This window comes from Hemibagrus wyckioides, linkage group LG20 (genome assembly GCF_019097595.1).
Source record: "Hemibagrus wyckioides isolate EC202008001 linkage group LG20, SWU_Hwy_1.0, whole genome shotgun sequence".
NCBI classification, from domain to species: Eukaryota; Metazoa; Chordata; class Actinopteri; order Siluriformes; family Bagridae; genus Hemibagrus; species Hemibagrus wyckioides.
The window spans coordinates 8,446,890-8,466,985 of NC_080729.1; the positions used below are offsets into that span (position 1 = coordinate 8,446,890).

Here is a 20,096-nt window from a genome sequence, read left to right on the forward strand (position 1 = left end):
TAACTCCACTCTATGAGCTGTAGTTTTTTTTTTCTCTCGCGAGAACAGTGTAAAAACTGTCCCGGCAACAAACACGCGCATTTATTTATTTAAAATAAGCAAATCAGCGAGGTTATTTTTATTGTTAATACACATATTGTCAAACGTTACACGGAAGTACATGTAGTCTGCATCAGAACAAACAATGTCGGCTTGTTTTTTTTTAATGCATTCAAAACACTCAATAACCAATGATCAGCTCGACAAAACAAATAAACCAAAAAAGTTTGGCACGCGCATGGAAGCTAAGTGAAACTTGGCGCGCACGCGCAGCCTTCTCGTTTTTTTGAATTTGTGATCTCGTCGGCGCAGTCCGGCGTTCCCATGATGCTTTGCGGCGGATCGTAACGAATTTAGGCGCCATTTTCAAGTTGGGACTTTTTTTTTTCTTCCATCGGAGCAGACTCGGGGAAAAAAAGAATACGGCAGGATTTATTTCGCTTTATTTTATTTTTCCCCCCATTTGAAAATACGCCGCGCGACTTTCTTTTATTTTGAGGATTACCATAGGGAGATATTCCATAGGGACGTCCAAAATATTAGACGTAAGATTAAAGGTGAGTGTTTTTTTTATATATTATTTTAGCATTAGCTGCGATGATACATAAACGTCACCTATTAAATCTGCTTAGCGGTAACAGACTCACGCGCACACGCACGCGCGCGCGCTGAGATGTTTTAAAGTAGTGCTAAACCTTTTAGCTCACTGAGCTGGTTTTGTGTGAAAATTGTGGTTTTAATCGTAAAATAAGTGTGTCTGTGTGAATATGAAAGAACTCTTGGTTTGGCTGTGAATCGCGGTAGATTTGACTACATTCAGCTAGCAAGGCTAGTTAAGCTGTTAGTGACTTTTCTTTCCTTTCTCAAAGCTAACCATAACTAACTAGCTATTTCTGTCGAGCCTTTGTTTCTTATTGAACTAACTACTCATAATGTTATCTACATGACTTGGGCCACACACACAAAAAAACAACAAATCGTTGTCTCGGTGTTGTTTCTAAATATCTTTCGAGCCGAGAAAAATGTCAGTGGAAAAAAAAAATTCTTAACCCTTGCTAGGTAGGTAAAGTTGAGAAGAGTAGCACACTGTTTAACTATGTAGAAAGATCACCAAGTTACTAAATGCACTCGAGGTGTTTGCTAGCGAAGCTTTTCATGATGTATTATAGCTTACATCTATTTTTCCCCCCTTTTCTTTTGACTAGGGTGAGCTTAGAGAGCCTGCAAGGTTGTCACCCATATATAATATAAATATATGATTTTCTTATTACTGTGATTTTTTTTTTATTTTATTTTATTATTTATGTACAATGTGAGGCAGTAAGTATAGCTAGCTAATGTAAATAAAGTGTTTGGCAGCGGCCATTGGTGCGTCCTGCCTGGAGTTGACAGAGAAACGTCACCATGTGTGTGTTTTCGTCGTTGTGGCAGCTCGCGCTTTGTCTGCGCACTGAAGTGTGTGTGTGTGTGTGTGTGTGTGTGTGTGTGGTAGTAGTAGTTGGCCATCATGCAACACAAAACCATATTTTGCGGGGTGGGGTGTGGAGAATTCGCTGCTACTTTTGAATTAGACTTGGCTCGTGCCTACTTTGATTACTTTTGTCAGAGCAAATTATAAGGAAGTAGCGCGCGCGCGTGTTATATTTATTTTATTTTTTTATTTTTTTATTATTATTTTTTAAATTGTCATTATTATGCGTTTATCATCACGCAACGTTTTAAAATCCTTTTTTTCCAGAAGGAGGAGAACTTTTTTTTTTCTCCCTGATTTATTTTTTATTTATTTATATATATATTTTAGGACGTAGGTTCTGCGTGCACTGACAACAAACAAAGAAAGTTTGGTGTGTGTGTGTTTGTGTTATGGAGTGCAAAGAAAAGAATCCAGTCAATGCATGGTCAAGTAAGTGCCATGTCTAAGGATGCTTTTGTTGTCGGAGTGCACCTTTTCTTTTCTTTTCTCCCCCACTTTTTTTTTTTTTATCCGATCAAGGATGCGTGAGCACCGGCTACACCGAGGATCGACTCTGGTCATCGGATCTATTCCAACTGATTTTGTCAGTCATGTATTTTTTCCCCCTTCCTTCTTGACGTTTTTAGCATGCCCTCGAAAACGACAAAAAGCTCCTCGGTTGCGAAGCCCCGGGGGAATGGGGCTCAGGATGACTCGGATGATGAGATGAAGGAAATAAAGACTCATGGAGAAGTGCAGGCAGACGATCAGGACGCACCGCAGTCTAATGGTAAGGAACAAAAGGCTGCTTTATTTATTTATCACGAGCAGAGCAACTTGTTTACCGAGCAGACTGAACTTTTGCGAGACGTGTGTCAGTAGTTGTGGCTCTGATGTGATGGGGTCATTATTGTTGCGCTGGTCCGTTTCAGTGAGAAAATAGGCTGCGTCTCTCTGTTAGTTTATAAACCAGACAAAGATTACTACGTTTCAGACTGATCGTGTGTTTCCGTCTAAAATTGCTCTGCAGACAATACGATAATCTAACGCTAGAAATGTTCTTCATAGTTCATAAACAACGCTGACACTGCTTTTGACACACTGCTTTTTGTGTTTATTAATAAAAGAGGAAGTGTCCTCACTTTTTTTTAGCCGGCTTCCCTTATGTTAAAGCATTGATCAACATTTAGCTTTTATAAAAGTGCTGTATGTAACTGTCTAGCTCCTTTTGTGCCTCCACTTTGTTTGTTTTTGTTTTGTTTAGTTTGTGCTCCCCTCCCCCCAGCTCGCGCTTCCACATGCGAGACTGAATGGATTTTGAATAGTGCGGAATAAAAGTTGCCCCCTTTTTTTTCTCTTTTTTTTTTTTTTTTTTCCCCCCCCCCCCCCTCCCCCTCCGGTGCAGATGCCGCTGGTGAGGCGGTGGATAACCGGAGCCTGGAGGAGATTCTCGGTAGCATCCCTCCACCCCCACCCCCCGCGATGACCAACGAACCGGGCGCTCCCCGCCTCATGATCACGCACATCGTTAATCGGAACTTCAAGTCGTATGCCGGGGAGCAGATCCTGGGGCCTTTCCATAAGGTACATTAGTGCAGCACAGACTTTTGGTCGATGTTTATAGGTAACCTTTTTTTTTTTTTTTTTTTTTTTGGTGGTTTGTATTAAAATGCCATGTGTTTGATGAAGTTTGAGCACACTCAATAATCATGGACACTCAGTCTGTCTAGTCTCGTGATCACTTGGTGTATTTTTCTCACTTCATATCTCGCCCTCCATTTTGGTTTGTCCTTACTGTTTTTGCTCTACAGTAGTTATGTTGTAGAATGTGAAATATTTACACCTCTGCTTCTCAAAGTGTGGCCCCCTGGCTGTTTTATTTGTTTTTGTTTTTTTTGTTTACCCAGCATTTACCAAAGTAAACATTTATTCTTTAATTTTTACACGGTTTAATCCAACCCTGAAAAAATATGTAGTTCTATAAATAATGGCGCTTTGTTTTGTTGATGGATAGTTCAGGTAAATTAAAAAAAAACTTTAATCTGACTCCGAATAAATAGAAAGAATTTTATGGTAAAAAAAAATGTAAATAATGTTTTAATATATTCATAAACTACATCAGGGCTGAGGGGTGGAATTTGTTTTACAGCTTAAGGGCTCACAAGAAATGCAGAAGACAGGCTCATAGACATCAAGGTTCTATTTAACTTATTTTTGTAAAAATGTATTCGTTCTTAAAAACCGAACCCTTTCCATTTATCGCTTTACAGCGCTTTTCCTGTATCATTGGTCCAAATGGCAGCGGGAAATCCAACGTGATCGACTCCATGCTCTTCGTGTTTGGATACAGAGCACAAAAAATCAGGTCCAAAAAGTTGTCTGTGCTTATTCACAGCTCTGACGGGCACAAGGACATCCAGAGCTGCACTGTAGAGGTGCACTTTCAGAAGATTATAGACAAGGTAAAAAAAAAAAAAAAGGTACTTCATTATGACATGTTCACTGTGAATGTTTTATTTACATAACAGTGCAGTGTGATTTTTATATTACTGTTCAGACTAAAAGTGGTTAAATGCTTATAAGACTGTAAAGTAGCTGTGGTGCTCTGCATTTATTTATTTATTTATTTATTTATTTATTTATTTATGTGTAATAGTGACTATGTATGTGCAGTCATTTCACTCATTAATAGATTTGGGTTTTTATTTGTTTTTGAAGATCCTATCTGAGTTTGGTTGTGAAGTTGGGTAAATTTGTAGGAATTTATTTATTTTGCTATTTGACCTAGTGGTGTTCTCAGAAATGAACAGGAAAAATAATTTAATAGAAATTAGTAAGACAGTATGTGAAGAGAAAGGAGTGAGTAAATATTTTACTCTGTATTGCTTTAGATAGTATTTTTTAAACTAATCTCTTTTGATGGAGCAGTTTATTTACTTTCTTTATATACGAGACCTTGAACAGCACATTTTTATTTATAGATCTGGTGTTTGTGTGTGTTTATGCTCATTGCTACTGTGACGGTCACATTACAATGAGCTCCACACTTTCCCCTGGATTATTTGCTCATAACGAACTGATCCCACCCCTTTCTGATTTTTTTGTTTGTTTGTTTGTTTTTGTTTGTTTGTTTTGTTTTTTTCTTCTTTAAAATAATGTCATAGTTTTGTTTTTTGTTTTTCAATTTATGCAAGATTTTCTTTGGTCAATTCAAATGAGCAGTCATAGTGAGTGTGTTTGACAAGGGATCTGGTGCTGGCATTTCTGTGCTTTGCTATGTTTAATGCAGCTGGACCAATAATTTGGGCTGTTTGCTGCGTGTGCTGAAGAGCTGTGCTGCTGTTTCTGTGTCCCTCCCCCATTTCAGGAAGGAGATGACTACGATGTCATCCCCGACAGCAAGTTTTATGTTTCAAGAACCGCTGGTAAAGATAATTCCTCATCCTACCACATCAATGGCAAAAAGGCGACCTTCAAAGACGTCGGAATGTTGCTCCGAAGCCATGGCATTGACCTTGACCACAACCGATTTCTCATTCTACAGGTAAAAGTCTGATCTCTAAAATGTATTTCAGTTTTTCTTTACCCAAGTTGTGTTTAACCCATGCCATTTTTACTTTATCTCCTGCTGCTGCTGACCTTTCTTGCCCCCCCCCCTCTTGTATAAGGGCAATTAAGAATTTTTTTAAAACATTAGGTTGATAAATATTTAGTTAAGTGGGACCGCAGCCAACATGACACCAGACCTTACACTGCTATAGCAGCGCATCATGGTTTTCAACATTGCCAAAAAGGTGCAAACCATAATTTGCTGCTTTAGAGTTTTAAGGGGATTGCAAAACTGGAGCCGCTGCAACATTTCCAGAAAAAAAAAAAAGCTAGATCATTTGGACTTTCATCCGCGCTATATCCAATTAAGGTCAGAGGTCAACAGTTCTGCGTTATGCCTTCCCCACTTTAGCAGCACGTAAATATTGGTGTGTGAGAAAATACAGTCTAACCCCAATATTACTTGTGCTGCTTCAGTGAGGCAGGGTCATGCACTCTCATTCATTTTTTTCCCCTTTGAGCTGTATTTCAATATTACCTTGTGGCTATTATTATTATTATTATTATTATTATTATTTTATTACATTTATTTAATTTCTGTGTGCTGAATTTTTCTTATTTAAATGTTTTTCATTAGTTTGTTTTGGAAAATCTTTAGTTTGTCTCGAGCTTGTATGGAGTATGCTGTTATTGTTAGGTTATTGATCCACAGCAACTCAGCAATTGGTATGTTTGTATTATTAGGTTCCCCTATCGATGTTAATTCATTAATATGCATAAATAATGTAGATTACATTCATTGATGTGGATTAGCAAAATCCAGTGGCTGATTTGTTCTGTACATCACATGTTCATATGCACATGTATCACTTTTATTAGTTTGTTTGTCTGTTCATCTGCCATATCTGCCTTTGTATTATCTGTTTTTGCTCCTGCTGCATTGAAATACACTTTCTGTTTAAAGTAGTTAAAGTTAGTTTTGTTAAACTAAAATTCATATTGAGCCTTGGTTTAGAGAAATGTCCTATTTGATTGTTTATTGCAACAATCATTTTAGTCCCTGTTTTGACTTTTTGACTCTTTGCATGTTTTATTTATTTACTTTTGTCATTTGGCATATTCAGAATTTCAGGGGTTTATAATTGTGATTTTTGCCCATGAAAAGAAGATTTTTGTGCTTGAATCAGCAGTTTAAATGTAATTTCTTTTTTTTCTTTTTTTTTAACAGCTTAAACAATAAGCATTGTTTATTTCAACAGCCTTTTGCTATGGCACTTCCTATAAATTTTGCCCTTATTTTCGTTCACTTGCATGTCTTTTAGACAGTAAGAGTAGGCTGAACTTAAGATTTGTGTGTGTATGTGTGTGACTGCTTACTTTCTTCAGGGAGAAGTGGAGCAGATTGCGATGATGAAGCCCAAAGGCCAGACGGATCATGACGAAGGCATGCTGGAATACCTGGAGGACATCATTGGCTCCTGCCGACTCAAAGAGCCCATCAACACGCTGTGCAGACGTGTGGAGCTACTGAATGAGCAGAGAGGGGAAAAGGTGAGAGAGGAAACACCTGCTTGAACCTCTTGCGTCATTCATTCTTACACTGTTTGTGTTTATGCTTTCAGTCGTACAGAAAGTTATGCGGGGAATATTCTGGAGGTGTGAACAGTTAGTTTAGTCAGTGTTCATAGTTTTTGTTAGCCGGGGGGGGGGATGAAACCCTGCTGCTAAGCCAGAAAAGTTTCACACATTTAATTTAAATGGTTAACAATGGCCAAAGTTTATGCAGTATGTCTTTTTAAATTAGTGAGAAAATAAATAATATTAATTAATGAATTTTATATCTATAGTAAATGGGTGTTTTTTTTTTTTTTTTTTTTTTTTTTTTGCACAGTGCTGGATCCTCCTTTATTTAGTTTGTTTATTTTATTATAATTTTTTATAAACACTACGTTGTGTTTGATTTGCTTGTGTGTGATCGCTGCAAATTAATGTTTTTGTTGAAGTGGATTGGTAATGGACATCTTGTTTCTCACTACAAGCCTCTTTCTGAAATATGATCAAATGAAAAGCAGGGCATAGGCACTTTTTGCTATGTATGTCATACTCTTAAGGCTTTTGAGCTTTTTTTTAGCTCCATTTACACCTTGTATAAGCAGTCATTTTCACTGAGCCCCTCTGATGTCATTTTGCTCTAATTAAGCTCAAACCATAGGCAGTTTTAAGTAAAGGTGGCTTAAAGTAAAAAAGTAAAACCCATAGCCAAAGTGTCTGAGCAAAATGGTGTTTGTGTTATTTGAATGGTGGTGTATTGTGTGGTGGTGGTTTTTTTTTATTATTATTATTATTATTATTATTTAGTTAAGTGTATCCACATTGGGTCTTCACTGATGAGCTTTTATTACCTAGCTGACTTCACCTCAGAAGTTTAATTTGTATATTTGATTTCCTAAAATTATTTTTAAATAAATGTTTAATATACAATAGATTTTGTATAAGTTGTACAAAGCATTTGTGTGGGTAGATTACACTAGGTAAAAAAAAACTCAAGGGTTTATGCCAAAATAAATTCTGTTAAATTGTGAACTAAGTGCTGGATGACTGTAGTGAGTTATAGACAGTTTAAACACCAAAACAATTCACCAAGTTACTGTACCTAATAACCGGTTGTCTAAAAGTTGTTATAAGGGTTTTGGGTATGTCATTTTATTATTGCACATGACCACTGGGAAAATATTTGGAAATTATAAGTGGTGTGATATAACTAAGGTCCAGCTTTTGTGATCTGACCGTGTCCACTGTTGACTTTTCAAATTTAAGGCTCAAATGTATTTCTGTACTATCCAAAAGTGTACAAGAAAACAGTTCCTCATGTGGTGCAGTGTACATCACTAGATTTGTAATCACCGGCACTCTTACCGTGGTAACGGACCTTGAAGGGCCAAAATAGCAGAACAGAGTAAAATATGAAATAATGGCATCATTCCAGTTGCATAACCTGCACACTACAGTGAACTTTCACATGGAATGGGTGAGGTCATTACAGTGACAAACCACAGCAAGCACAAAACTGAGGAAGAATTAGAAAAATTGAAATAATGAGGTACATAACTAATTTGGCAGCACTTTGAAAAGATCCTCATTCTTCTGTATGACCCGTCGAGCAGTTGTACTCCACTACTCTGTTACCTCAAAGAGCAGTTTTAATGAGGATGGATTTCAGCTTTACACAAGATTTTATTTTTGCCTCATTACAGCTAGTTTTTTTTCACTGTTGGAGTAAGTAGAAAGGAGATGTAGTAAATAGGAAGCAATACAGGATTCTCTCCAGCTCCATATTCAGGAAGAAAAAAAAAACTATTTTGGAGAAGTAATGTTAGGGTGAATATTTATTCAATTGAAATGTGTTCAGGGAAAATTTCTTTGCTTGATAGTAATTATTTTGTGCTTTAATGAAAAAAAAAATACTGACCTTATCTGTTAAATTTAGCTGAATTAGCTAAAATATTTTTTTTATCTATAGGCATGCAGTCCAGTCATACTAAAACTCAACAATTCTTTAAGTTCAATTCTCTTACTTTATTGCAACAAAATAAAATAACCTCCACAATATGCAGCAACTCTGTTTAAGATGTGAGAATGTCTGCTTGTGAGGCATTCTCTATATTATTTAGTGTTGATCTGGTGTTTTTTATGCCGGTTGTTGACCTGTTGTGGCCTTAAAGATGTAGCAAATATACCATGATTGCAGAGAATGTGACGATGAACCCAGTTGGTGGTTTTAGTAATAAGGTATATAACTTTGGTATAACAAATAATTGTGTAACCATTTAACAATGTTTGATTATTCTGACACCCACCCACCCTAATATAAAGGTTCTGTCTAAGTCCCATTTGCTTCTGTGTTTTCAGCTGAATCGTGTGAAGATGGTGGAGAAGGAGAAGAATGCCCTGGAGGGTGAAAAGAATAAAGCAGTGGAATTTCTCACCCTAGAGAACGACATGTTTAAGAAGAGAAGCCAACTCTGCCAGTTCTATGTGTAAGATCTACATGCACTCAATTATTTCAGATCTAATGGAAAGTTATAAGGGGAGGGGAGGGAAGGGAAGGGCTAAAGCATCCTGTTGCTGAATGAGTTGCAAACTTAAATCCATCAGCTAGACTGACGGCACATGCCCTAATCCCTCCGAGTTATGGACTGTGTCCAGAGATTACACCTCTGTTGGGAAACCGCCCTCATAACAAGGCAGAAACTGGAAATTACAGTATGTTGAGTATTTATTAGGAGTTTTATGAAGGAAAAAAAAACACTGAAAGGTGATATTAGAAGTTTGTGTTAATAAATATTAACATATTACAAATATCTGTAATTCTATTAACTCTTTTTTGGATGATTATGATGCATGAAACTGTTGAATTAGACATTTAATGAATAATTAACATTAAGATTAAAGAGCAATTCCATTGAATTTAATGGTATTAAAACCAGGAAAAAAGTACAAGGCATGCAGCAGCCAGTGACCCAGATGTTGTTTGAATGCAGTGTGACAACAGCAAAAAGGCCAATTGAGATGCTCTTTACAAACTTCACATGCTTTGCAAACTCTCTTGTCTCTTGACCCTTCTGGTCACTCATTTCCGTGGCTTTCAAGTGTTTAGTATTTGTAAGACATTAAATGTTTTAATTATGATATTTCCATAAAGTAAAATGGTTAATAGTGTGACGGTGGCTCCTCCTTTGGCCTACAACTGTGGATGCTTGTCAGTTTTGTTTGTTTGCTTAAGTTTTTCTCTTTTTGTCCTTTTGGTAAATTAGACATGATTTGCAGCAGCGTGTGGCCGAAAAGGAAGCAGAAAAACAAGAGATCCAGGAGGACACCAAGGGACTGACTGAAAAAAGCAACCAGCTTGCAGAGGAAATGAAGGGGAGGAACGAAGCCCTAAAGAATGTGGAGAAGTAAGATCGCAAAGGGCTTGACTCATTTGACCTCTGTTTTTCCCTCATGTGTGTTTGAGATGCATCATGGGGTCTTTCACAATCGCTACAATATTTAGTTGGTATATCAGTTGGTATTGGCGCTATGTATTGTTTCCTTTGTATTCCCACAGCTAAAAGGATTGTGAGTTGAACTGCTTGTCTTGTACACTCATTCCTCCACCCTCTGCTTTCACTGAAATGGTATCATGGGCACATTCAGAGCTAAAGTTTCCCAGCTTAGTCAAGGATTATGTTGTCTCTTTAGGAAAATGGGCAAGCTGACCAAGTTCATTGAGAGCCAGAAGGAGAAGTTCACCCAGTTGGACCTCCAGGATGTGGAGGTGCGTGAGAAGCTCAAGCACACCAAGAACAAGACCAAGAAACTCCACAAACAGCTGCAAAAGGACAAGGAAAAGGTGTGTGGTGATTTTTCCTGAAATTTTTTTTTAGCTTTAATTGCTTGATGCATGAATGTAGCAGATAAGTCACAGCCTGCTGTGTGGGTTGCCATTGTGCGCTGTATCTAGCCTGAATGTTAACAGGATTGTACGAATGTAAATCTCTTTAAATTGCCGTGTAGTTTATGAGCTTGAATGAATCTGCATTTGATTCAAGGACCGGTCATATAACATCAGAATGAGCATTGATTTGAGCACAAATGATGAATCAGCTCCAGCTGTGTGGAAGCAAGCTCATTTTATGTTCCGATTTGACTGTATACCGCTATGAATGTTATGTTTATCTTTTAAAGCAAGAACAGCTATCAAAAGATGGTGCGGTTATTTTTTTTTCCTCATTCAGCTTAATTTGAGTAATATTAGTTATTATTTACAACTGTGATGTGTAGTTTACTATTAATACTTTTGTTGATCTAAAAACAAATTAAATGTGTGGTGTTTTTTTCCGCTTAAGTGGAAGAGGCATAGCTACCAGAGGGTATTGCGGTTTATATTTTGCTGAAAAGCTGTCACAGAGTGAGGGTGCCACTTCACAGGAGAAGCAAATGAGGAAGAAATTTGCAGTGGCTTCTTTTGTTCGGTTTATGGTTGTTCCCTTTCCAATTAGTGCAGAATGTTAGTGTGTGAAATTTAAGCTTGGTATCAGAGCATGTTGCATTGTAGCTAGTAGGTGAGATGTCTAGCCATTTGCAATTTATTTATTTTTTTTTATATGGTCAGTGTTAGTCTATAATGTCTGATTCATGACCTGTGATGTGGACAAACCAAAACCGTTACATGTTCTGGTAAGTTTGAAAAGATGTGACCGTTTTACTACTGTTTTGCATTATCTTTCTCGATCCCTCCCCTCCTGCGTGGGCTTTCGTAAAACCAAAACAATCCGTTGGTCATAAATAGGAGTGCGATTTTCGGGGGTCATGGAGGCAGGGCAGTTTGGCTCTCTAGGGTGCCGTGTTCTGTGAGATGCCTGTGAAGTATGACTTTATGTAACAATTGCAGCCGAGTTTCCCTCTTTAGGGCTGTGCTCTGTAACTGCTTGGAGGATTGTTTTTTCTTCCCCTTTCTCTCTGATTTAATGTCTCCCACATTTCAATAGATATTACAGGAAAACTGTGCATACATAGTTAATTCAGTCATGTAAACAAATGCCTTACTACACACTTTTAGGTGGAAGCCAATCCATGTCTTTCAGATATATGTATTATCATATATCTTGTATAGATATTTTCTCTCTCTCTCTTTTACTCATCAGTTGGAGGAAGTGAAAAACATTCCTGCCAGCAGTGAAAAGATCATCACAGAAGCTTCTGCCCAGAAAGAAGTCTTGGAGAAAGAGAAGATAAAGGAGGAAGCAGTTCTGGCCCAGGTGATGGAGCGCCTGAAGGAGGAGACCAGTGGTCTGCAGCAGGAAAAGGAGGTTTGCTACACTTCCATCACATCAGCCAATACTTAACTTAATCTGCATGCTTTGGTGAGTGTTAGTCATGCGCACTAGTGTATAGTCAGTGATCTCCGAATTCGGGGAACAAAAAAAAAAATTAATGATGTGTGTGCATGCTATTAGCTATTAAACATGGATTGTATGCATGATTCCATATAACACATTTAAGTAGCAAATTTGCCTTTTGTCTTCAGCAAAAAGAGAAAGAACTTCTGGAGCTAAGTAAAGCTGTGAATGAGACCCGCTCAAAGATGGATGTAGCTCAGTCAGAGCTGGACATCTACCTGAGTCAGCACAACACAGCCGTTTCACAGCTTAACCAGGCTAAAGAGACTCTACAGGGAACTGCTGACACACTCCGAGACAGAAGAGCTGCCATCAAAGAGCTGAAGGTCAAAGTACCCAAGTGTGAGCAGGACCTTAAGAAGGTGTGTGCACAGGGTATTATATTTACATTTAAGTTGACTAGAAAAATTAATTGCTGATTTGCTTTTTAATTTGCAATCTAATATTGTGTGTGTAGGATGAGGAGGAATTGAAGCAGATTTCTGAGCAGGATGGACAGGCCCAGGCTATGGTCAGGGACATGAGGCAGAAGGTTGAAGAGGCAAAGTCCTCTTTGTCCTCCACCCGTAGCCGAGGTAAAGTGCTTGACGCACTCATGCAACAGAAACGCAGTGGCAAGATCCCTGGCATCCTGGGACGTCTGGTGAGATACATAATAGGACATTCTTTGTGTTTTCCTCTTAAGCATTTAAATTGTTGGCCTTTTATACATAACTAAGAGCTTTTCATGATGTTTCACTCCAGGGTGATTTGGGAGCCATTGATGAGAAGTATGACATAGCTATCTCATCCAGCTGTGGTGCGCTCGATAACATTGTAGTGGACACCATTGACACAGCTCAGAAATGTGTCACCTTCCTTAAGGCCCAAAATATCGGAGTGGCAACTTTCATTGGTCTAGACAAGGTACTAATACTTTTCTGTTCAAGTGTATTTATGTAATGTGTGTAGTGCAGCTGGTGGGGGGATTTGAAAGCAAGCACTATAGTTATATAGGCATATTTGTAATGGTGTAAGAGTTGTTGCACCATTGAGAAGTGCATTACCTTAAAATGTACATAACAGATTCTTTTAGCAAAAGTAAATAGGAAGCAGGGTTCATTTTCTTTGTCTGGCTGTTAAACTTCTGCCTGCCTGCCAGGTAACCTTAAAAAAACTGCCATCTGTGCTTTGTTTCACTGATCAGGGTAAATTTTAAATAGTATTCACAACCTATTTGCCTACAATTCTTGTCTAAACTCTAAATGAACACTGAAATGCTAATACTAACTTGAGTAAACTCATTCTTTTTGTAGATGAAGGTCTGGGAGAGAAACATGAAAACCATTTCCACACCAGAAAACATTCCCCGTTTGTTTGATATGGTCAAAGTAAAGGATGATTCTGTCCTTCCTGCCTTCTACTTTGCCCTGAGAGACACACTGGTGGCTAAAGACCTGGAACAGGCAACTAGAGTGGCCTTCCAGAAAGACAAACGCTGGAGAGTGGTCACTCTGCAGGGACAGATCATCGAGCAGGCTGGTAAAAAAATTTAAAAAACACACACACACACACACTTTAGATTTGATTCTCTTTTGTGACTATTTGTGCACTTGCCTTCAGGCACTATGACGGGAGGAGGAGGGCGTGTAATGAAAGGCAGAATGGGCTCTTCTATTGGCACTGAAGTCACACAGGAACAGGTGAGCTCATGAACCTGATTCCATTGGTTGCACATTTTAGACCACTTTTCTACCACATCCTCATGTATTTTTTTTTATTTTTTTTGTGTGTGTGTAGCTGGACAAAATGGAGAATGCATTAAGGGAGAAGGTGGTGCAGCTGCAGGGTTGGCAGCAAAGGAAACAGCAGCTTGAGGAGAGCGTGCACAAACAGAGACAGGAGCTCAGAGACATGAAGAACACATTGGAGAAATACACAGCTAGCATTCAGGTCAGCCAAAATACACACCTCCAAAAGGCTCGCTGAACACTTGACAGCTTTGAAAAGGAAAGAACACATGCCATATGTTATCTTAACATCTCTGTGCATTTTTAAACAAAACACGCCACTTCCATGAAGGACAGCATAGTTTTCCACAAAGCAATACACTTTTATAATTGTTATTCTCTATAGAGTCTTGAGGAGCAAGAGATTCACCTGAAGTCTCAGATAAAGGAGCTGGAAGCAAATGTTATTGCTGCTGCCCCAGACAAAGCCAAGCAAAAACAGATGGAGAAGAGCCTGGAAGCCTTCAAGAAAAGTAAGATTGCTGTGTGATAGTGTGCATTTATAAAGCAAGACCTCATTTTAATAAAGTCGTATTTCACAGTAGTACTAGCGTGCATCAAGGAATACCACAGCAATGAATGCGGTCTTCTACATGTACTTTACAATTATCTTTTTATTTTTTTTATAATTCTGCAACATTGAAACAGGATAGATATCAGTGATTTGGACCTCCAGGACAAATGCTTCTGAGCTGTGCTTGATGACTGCAACATTTTTCACAGATTAACAGATCAAACCTTTTTATCAATACTTCTTTCTCTAAAGATTATGATGCTGCATCCAACAAGGCAGGAAAGGTTGAAGCTGAGGTTAAGCGACTGCACAACCTAATTGTGGACATCAACAGCCACAAACTGAAGGCCCAACAGGACAAACTGGATAAGATCAACAAAGAGCTTGATGAGTGTTCATCAGCAATCACCAAAGCCCAAGTGGCCATCAAGACAGCAGGACGGTACGTGGACTTTACCTCTGAAACTTGTGGAAAACTGGCTTTTCTTTGGTTTGTATTTTGTTTTTGTTTTTTTCCCTGAACACTGTGTCTGGACTCATCCTAAACCTTTCAAGTGGCAAGCTATACGTGTGGTTGTTGAATTTGTTTACCATTCTTAGCCAGGTATTGTGTGAGGCGAAATGTGACATATGGATAGAGCTAAAAAGATGCAACATTTTTCTTCATCTTATTAACTTTTCTTTTTTCTTTCCTTTTTCTTTATTTTATTCTCACCCATGACATGTTCTAACTGTGCTTCAGGAGTGTTCTCAGGGCACTCCGGTTTTCTTACCCAATCTAAAGACATGTTTAATAGGCTGATTGGGATATCTAGTGTGTAAATGAACATGTGTGTTTGCATGATTGTGATGGGTCACATCTCCCATCTTTGTGAGACCCCTGAGATAGGCTGCAAATTCCCTGTGGCGCGTTTTCTTTTCTTTTCATGGACTTGTACAAGTTGCATTAGTGCCTTCTAATAACTACCTCCAGAGAAACTCCTAGTATGGGTATAATGTGATGGAAACCAGGCGAACATGCTCTGCCAGGAAATGGACAGTCCTGGGTTTGGATTTATTGCTCGAGTATGGCAAGCCATGTTGTTTGGTGGAGAAACACTAAAATGTGCGTCTCTTTTTCTGAGATAAAATAAATGAAAGGCTGTTTAGAAAGCTTTGCTAAACAGTAGAAGCTGTTTTTGATGAGCGTGATGTTCTATAACTAAGAATGGGTTTTATAAGAAAACTATAATTTTCACTATTTGCAACTTGCAGCAAGTAATAATAGAAGCAGTTTTTGACCATAGCTAACGCCATTGTTTTCTTGACAGTAATCTGAAAAAAGCAGAGGAGACAGTTGCACGACTGGAAACGGAGATTGCAGAGAACGAGAAATTAATGGAGGAGCTCACAGAGCAGCTGAAGAAACTGGAGGATCAGGCAGGAGAGATTATGAAATCCTGCCAAGAGGCCGAAGTATGTTCACATGTATTGACCTATAGCTTACATCATAAAGAAGGCATGCCTTGTCTCTTTAAATATTGCTAATTATAGCATTTGGGTGAATTATGGAGGAAAAATTCTTGGCAATATGTTCTCTACTTCTGATCAAATATGTAGTAATTAAAAATTAATCTAAACTGAAACATAAAATAAGTGTACGGTACTTAATTGTTTTGACAAAATCAGTAGCCCTAGCACCCAGTGCAACGCTAGTAGTTTTTGATCTGGGGGTGATGCAGTGCATCTTGATGCTGTAACTTGTGCACATGTGCCAGAATCCCAAATCCTGCTGCAGTACGTGTAATGGCTGAGTTAAAAATCTACTTTTAAAAAATGAAAGGTTTTATTGTTGACTAGACACATTAATTAGCATGCATGGATAATCTTTTCAGAATCAGGAACACACATGCATTTTGTTTTGCCTGCATTACCAAATGCAAATCTGCCATATAACTGCCTTCTCCATTCATGCACCACAAGTTAACCAGATTTTAACCTATTACTTATTATGCAGGGACAAGAGCTATAGCTCGCAGCCAAAATATTGACCTATGACCTAGTTGACATTAGGCTGTAACTAACTTTTTAGCCTGGTTAACCAAAAATATGGGACTGGACAACAAACTACAGCTTGTAACCTTGTGTATGATCTACCTCACCTGTAGGAGGCACTGCCTGAGGTGCAGGAACAGCATCGGGGGGTCTTGCAGGAGATCAAGGCTCTTCAGGAACAAGAGCACGCGTTGCAGAAAGATTCGCTGAATGTTCGGCTGAAAGTTGAGCAAATTGACACAGCCATTGCCGAGTGTCAGAATAAGATCAAACACTGGGAGAAAGAGGTGAGTGCTTGGACAGGGCAACTTGGAAGCCTTCTGTTTATCCATATACATAAACTTTTTCCAGACTTGTGGCTCTGTCTATATATTTCAGTATTGTTATAGTTTATTCCTTCCTTCCTTCTCAGTCTACAAAGCTTGCTCTGCACTCAGTTGATGATAAACCAGCAGAGGAACTGCCTAAGCTGACCACAGAACAGTTGGAGTCCATTAAAAGCCCAGATGTCATCAAAAACGAGATTGCTCTATTGGAGGACCGCTGTGCCCAGATGAAGCCCAACCTGGGGGCTATAGCAGAGTTTAAGAAGAAGGTGTGTGGACATTGTTTCAAACATAACCATGACCTCCATTATTTTCGCTTATCTCTTGCAACCATTTATCATACAAATTCTGAATGCAGAAATTTCCTAAATAGGGGTTTACACATATAATTGTAAACACTTTAAAATCAAAGCCTCTCAGTTTTAATTGTGTTTAAAGCAAATCAAACTAGTGGAACAGTATACAAATTAATGTTGTAATCATCATGTGTTCTATGATTATGAACGCTTTAGTGGCAATAACAGTAACAGATTACACACCCAACGGGTTTTCAATTCATTGGTCACATAATGAGAAGGAGGGGGGACACATTTGAGTTGAGACATGAAACTCCAGGTGTTCATGCTCGGTTGCTACAGTCTCTAACATGTTGCTTGTATGTATACATGCAGGAGGAGCTTTATTTGCAAAGAGTAGCTGAGCTGGATGAGATCACCACCCACAGAGACAACTTCAAGAGGAGCTGCGAAGACCTGCGAAAACAAAGACTGAACGAGTTCATGGCTGGTTTTAACATCATAACCAACAAGCTGAAGGAGAACTACCAGATGCTGACACTGGGGGGTGATGCTGAGCTGGAGCTTGTGGACAGCCTCGACCCTTTCTCTGAGGGCATCATGTTTAGGTATGAACACTAGGGGGACACCAGGAGATTCCTGCAGTTTTACATATTAATCCAGTGGTGGCTTAGTGGTTAAGGTTTTCAGCTGCTGATTGGAGTATTAAAAGTTGGGTTGGGTTGGCTTCTTGAGAAAGATATTATGAACTGTTCAATCCTATCTCAGATGTCATCCAGTCAGTTAACTTGTGGCTGCAAGGTTTCTCTTTGCCCCCACAGATCAAGTATTCATCACAAAAAAAAACACATTTTCTGGTTTAGAAATACAGAATTGTAAAATCATACAAATTTTATATTACATTATTTGATATAACTCGGTATTTTAGATGGCTGACTGTCATGCCAAAAGTCAGCATAATTACAATAATTTCTTTTTAAATGAAAAATTAAGCTGTGAGAATACACTAATTAAATTTCTCTGCTTTGTTAGTGTGCGTCCTCCTAAGAAGAGCTGGAAGAAAATCTATAACTTGTCTGGAGGAGAGAAGACTCTCAGTTCTTTGGCTTTGGTCTTTGCGCTGCACCACTTTAAGCCCACACCTCTGTACTTCATGGACGAGATCGACGCTGCTCTGGATTTCAAGAATGTGTCCATTGTGGCCTGCTACATATATGTGAGTTGTGTGTTTGTTTTTTTTTTTTTGTTTGTTTTTTAAGGGGTGGGGGTCATCTCGTTTTGAGGATGTAGTGGTTTCAGATCTGTACTTTTTTAAATATATATATTTCTTTAACCTTTAACCCAACCTTGTTTTTTCACAAGTAATACTGCATGAATCTAAAATGTAAAAAGCTATGAACACACATTTGGGGCATCTGAACATCTTAAAATGCTTGCTGGCTCCGTCACTGTCATCTAGCTCACATTTGGCCATTTAAAAACTTTTCAAATAATTTTGTATTGTCATCATTGTGATGACTGTGTGAGGTATTTTAAAAACCGCTGCTTTTTTTTATGCGGTTTGGCCTTTCGTCCACACGCAAACGCAGCATCAGGTCACTGAAACCGAACATTTTTGAAAACTCCTGCCAGGGTTAAAGTTTTTTAAAAACTCCGATTTCAGTGTTTATCGTGTAGACAGCGAAACGGAGATTTTTGGCTTGTGAACAGGGTTGCCAGATTGGACTGAAGATTTCCAGCCCTACTACAGCTTAAAACCCACCCATTTAAAAAAAAATACCAGCCAAAAATGCATACTGTTATAACTAATACAATAACAAACAGTCATAACAGTTAATAACTTTGTGATATCGGCTTAACGAGCAGAACGATTACAACAACCCGCTAATCAAGATTGAAGTCTAACTGGACAGGACTCTTCTGAACCTTATTGGCTAAACTAGACCATATAATTAAAACGTCAACATTACATATTACACTTTTATTGTAAAGTTTGAATAAAAATATCATGTTTATAGTCAAAAAAAAAAAACCACCAGTTGCATCAAAACCAGCCCAGATTTTATCAACCCACCCAATGCATTTTTCCCAGTGAGACGAGACCAAAAGAAGCCCAATCTGGCAACACTGCTTGTGAAGTCGGGGTCTCGGGCTTTTGATTGGCCAACATGGCATTACGGTTGAGATTATATTGCCACCTGTTGGCTTTGCATGTTCTTGACAACGCTTCAGACCACGTTTTTGCGTTTTCATGTGGATGAGATTTTTTTTTAAAAATGAAAGAGGAAATCTTTTTAAAAATACCCGTGTATGTGTGGACTAGGCCTTAGTTCAAGCAGATTAAAGCTACAAATTTTCTTGTACTATTTATTCTAAAGCGTCAGTAGAAAATTAAATTTTTCGATCTTTTTTTCCCCCCACTCAGGAACAAACCAAGAATGCTCAGTTCATCATCATCTCTCTGAGGAACAACATGTTTGAGATGGCTGACCGCCTGATCGGCATCTACAAAACACACAACACCACAAAAAATGTGGGAATCAACCCCAAAACCATTGTCCTGAAAGATGTCGAAGTTGCATCAGGATAAAACAACAAATATCCTTGGACTTCTGTTGTCTTTTTTTTTTCTGTGCTGATATCGCTCATGAGATTTTTCTCTTACACCTGTTTTCACACAATGCTAAATTTGTTTTCCTGTGCAGGGTATATCTTTATAACTTTTATTAAAAATGCTGCTGTTTATACTATTAAACTTTTTTTTATATAAAACATAAATTTAAATATATACTATGCTCTTGAGTCTGTTGCTTTTATCATGCATTTAAATTATGTACATATAAAATCTAAACCTCAATTAGAATTTAATTAGCATCCTGAAGTGTTGCACATGTTTACTGGCTTTGTGAAGTAGCGGCATTACATTAAGTAAATATATGAAAACTTTGATCATGGGATATTATTCCATAATCGCAAACAGTTCCCTGCACTGAAATGGAAATCTGTAGCTTACAGAAGTCTTTTATTTTCTTCTTCTTCTTCTCAATAACGTTAAACATTTTGAACATTAACACTGCTCTTCCTCTGTAACTGTCTCACAATGAGGTGCCAGGCAGAAGACCCATGTGGTCACTACATAATTACCTGCTCCTTCATCATCATCCCCCCCCCCTCC

General features: G+C 38.3%; 1 protein-coding gene across 1 annotated transcript; it reads left to right on the plus strand.

Annotated features, from left to right (window-relative positions):
• The first annotated feature begins 379 nt into the window (after window positions 1–379).
• Window positions 380–20,095, plus strand: smc4 (structural maintenance of chromosomes 4). The gene is made up of 24 exons (XM_058418284.1): window positions 380–596; window positions 2,140–2,282; window positions 2,898–3,076; window positions 3,763–3,954; window positions 4,860–5,036; window positions 6,428–6,592; window positions 8,951–9,078; window positions 9,856–9,996; window positions 10,283–10,433; window positions 11,728–11,892; window positions 12,111–12,344; window positions 12,440–12,625; window positions 12,727–12,888; window positions 13,278–13,503; window positions 13,585–13,664; window positions 13,762–13,914; window positions 14,098–14,224; window positions 14,518–14,707; window positions 15,576–15,720; window positions 16,413–16,586; window positions 16,712–16,894; window positions 17,297–17,529; window positions 17,954–18,137; window positions 19,347–20,095. Exons 2-24 carry the CDS (start codon window positions 2,141–2,143, stop codon window positions 19,509–19,511), a joined length of 3,882 nt encoding a protein of 1,293 aa, XP_058274267.1. The 5' UTR covers window positions 380–596; window position 2,140; the 3' UTR covers window positions 19,512–20,095.
• The last annotated feature ends 1 nt before the right edge of the window (window position 20,096 follows it).